This window comes from Eriocheir sinensis, chromosome 49, assembly GCF_024679095.1.
Source record: "Eriocheir sinensis breed Jianghai 21 chromosome 49, ASM2467909v1, whole genome shotgun sequence".
In the NCBI taxonomy this organism is placed as follows: Eukaryota; Metazoa; Arthropoda; class Malacostraca; order Decapoda; family Varunidae; genus Eriocheir; species Eriocheir sinensis.
Genome location: NC_066557.1, coordinates 1,190,067 through 1,192,527, shown reverse-complemented (window position 1 = coordinate 1,192,527; position 2,461 = coordinate 1,190,067). Strand labels below are relative to the sequence as shown.

At 47.7% G+C, this 2,461-nt stretch overlaps 1 protein-coding gene across 1 annotated transcript; it reads right to left on the bottom strand.

Moving 5' to 3' along the window:
- Positions 1-834: 834 nt before the first annotated feature.
- Positions 835-1,967, bottom strand: LOC126981649 (uncharacterized). The gene is made up of 2 exons (XM_050833085.1): positions 1,804-1,967; positions 835-1,265 (listed from the first exon to the last, which is right to left on the bottom strand). The coding sequence occupies exons 1-2, from the start codon at positions 1,810-1,812 to the stop codon at positions 972-974; spliced, it is 303 nt and encodes a 100-aa protein (XP_050689042.1). The 5' UTR covers positions 1,813-1,967; the 3' UTR covers positions 835-971.
- Positions 1,968-2,461: the final 494 nt, after the last annotated feature.

Sequence of the window (2,461 nt, the reverse complement as noted above, 5' to 3'; positions counted from 1 at the left end):
TTGTGTCCTTGAAGATAGTTGGGAGCCACCGTGCCGGAATGTCCTCCTACTTCCATATTCACTCCTTGTAAACCGCGATGTCGTGGTTGCCCGAACAAAAGACCGATCTCTCCGTGTCATCACGTTGCCGCGCCCTGTGTCCCCACCTCTGGCATCTTCCGCAGAACGGGTGAACTTAACCTGCACGCACGGATACCTGTGTGACGGGTTCTGCATTCACACAGCCATGATCAGGTGTTGTTATCAAGGGGTTGGCGACCTTTGGTATGGACGACGGTGTGTGTGCATGTTTGTGTGTGTGTGTGTGTGTGTTGGTTAATTGATGTTTTTGTTGTTGTCTCTTCTTTTATTTCATGTTCGTCCACTTCCTCTGCCGTGTTTTTCGTCTTGCCCTTTGTCTTCTTTTTTTATCTTATTTTCGTGTTTTCGTGAATTATGTTTTTGTCTTTCCACGCGCATGAAGTATAATAGTAGTAGTAGTTGTAGTAGTAGTAGTAGTAGTAGTAGTAGTGGTAGTAGTAGTAGTTGTAGTGGTGGTGGTAGTAGTAGTGGTGATGGTGGTAGTAGAAGTAGTAGTAGTAGTAGTAGTAGTAGTAGTAGTACAAGTGGTTGTTGTAGTAGTAGTAAGTAGTAGTAGTTGTAGTAGTAGTGGTGGTAGTAGTAGTAGCAGTAATAGTAGTAGTAGTAGCAGTAGGTGTTGTTGTAGTAGTCCTTTGTAGTAGTAGTAGTAGTAGTTGTTGTTGTAGTAGTAGTAGTAGTAGTAGTAGTAGTAGTAGTAGTAGTAGACTCATGATAACCTTGAGGTGTGCATAGCAAGCAAGCAAAAGACAAACACAACTTTCCATTTCTTTATTAATAACACTCCGGGTATAAAAAAAAAAACATTCAAAACAATTTCACACGTGTAGCGCCAGGCTGCAATAAATAACACTAATTTATCGTCGATTCAGAACGCTCTCAGCACCAAAACCTCAGTGGTGGTGGTGGTGGTAGTGTCCGTGTCCGCCGTAGCCGCCGTAGCCGCCATGTCCGTAGCCTCCATGTCCGAAGCCGTGTCCTCCATGTCCGAAACCGCCGAAACCACCACCAAATCCACCAAACCCATGTCCACCATGTCCTCCATATCCGCCATAGTACCCCCTACGGCTTGGGTCAGCCTCGGGGTCAGGGATTGCGACAGCCACGGGGATGGGCAGGGCTTCGGGGTCAGGGTATGGTAGTGCCGCCGCGAGGGTCACCAGCAGGCACAGTCCCACGATCAGAGTCTGCGGGAGAGGAGAGGGAGGTTAGATTGGGTTGGGTTGGGTTGGGTTGGTGGTGTGCTGTGTTACCTTCATCTTTTTCTTCTTGTTCACTTCCTACTCTTCTCTTCTCCTTTCCCTCTTTCTTCTACTCCTCCTGTTATTGTTTTCTTCTTCTTGGCCGCTTCCTACTGTTCCTTTTCCTAAATTTTTCCCTTTTCTTCTTTCTTCTACTCCTACTGTTATTGTAGCTATTTTTTCCCTCCTCCTAGTTCCTTTATACCACCTCCCTACTGGTTCACCTTCTCCTATTATCTGTCTTCGTTTTATCCTCTTCCTCCTTATTCTACTGATCTTCGTTCCTCTCCTCCTACGACCAAATCCCCATAACCAAAGCAAGGTTTTTTTTTTAATATTAACATCTTTGCTATTCCTCACACAACTCTTGAAGGTGAAAACTAACACGGAAAACATTGAACTTAACCTTCCTCCTTCCAAAGCAAACACTAAGGCAATATAACAAACAAACTAGAGAGAGAGAGAAAATGTTAAGGATACTAACCTTCTGCATGGCGGCGGTGAAGGAAGTGAAACAGACGAGGACCAAATGATTCTCCTTGAGCTACAGCGCTTCCTAGGTGTGTCTGTCTCTGGAGGTGTCCCAAAGGTTTCTGGCCTCTGCACAGGCTCAGCGTCTTATATACAGCTGGGCAGGGCAGGGAGAAAGCCTTGGGGCGGTGCGCACAGCTAGGAGGAGCGTGGAAAAGAGGGAGGAGGGGCAGAAGTTGGAAAAACCCGCGTTCATGATTTTTTTTGTCCGCGTTGGGTGAGAGTCGGGGGCGGACGGGAAAACAACAGCGAGGGAAATAAAAGTTGTAGCTGTTTAGTCTTCTTGTTCCTATGTCGTCTTCTCTTCTCCTCTTCCGCCTCCTCCTCTTGCTCATTCTCCTCCTCCTCCTCCTCCCCCTCCTCCTCCTGGAGGGGGCTTCGTGGTGCAGTGGTTGGCACACTCGGCTCACAACCTAGAGAGCCCGGGTTCGATTCCCGGGCGGAGTGGAAAAATTTGGGCGGCTTTTCCGATACCCTACGCCCGTGTCCCCCCAGCCCTGTATGGGTACCAGGTATTACTCGGGGGTGGTGTCCCGTCTCCTGGGATCTGTTCCGTTCTATAATTCCTTACCCTTCTGTCTCTCTCCTTCATATGACCATTGCCTATGGAT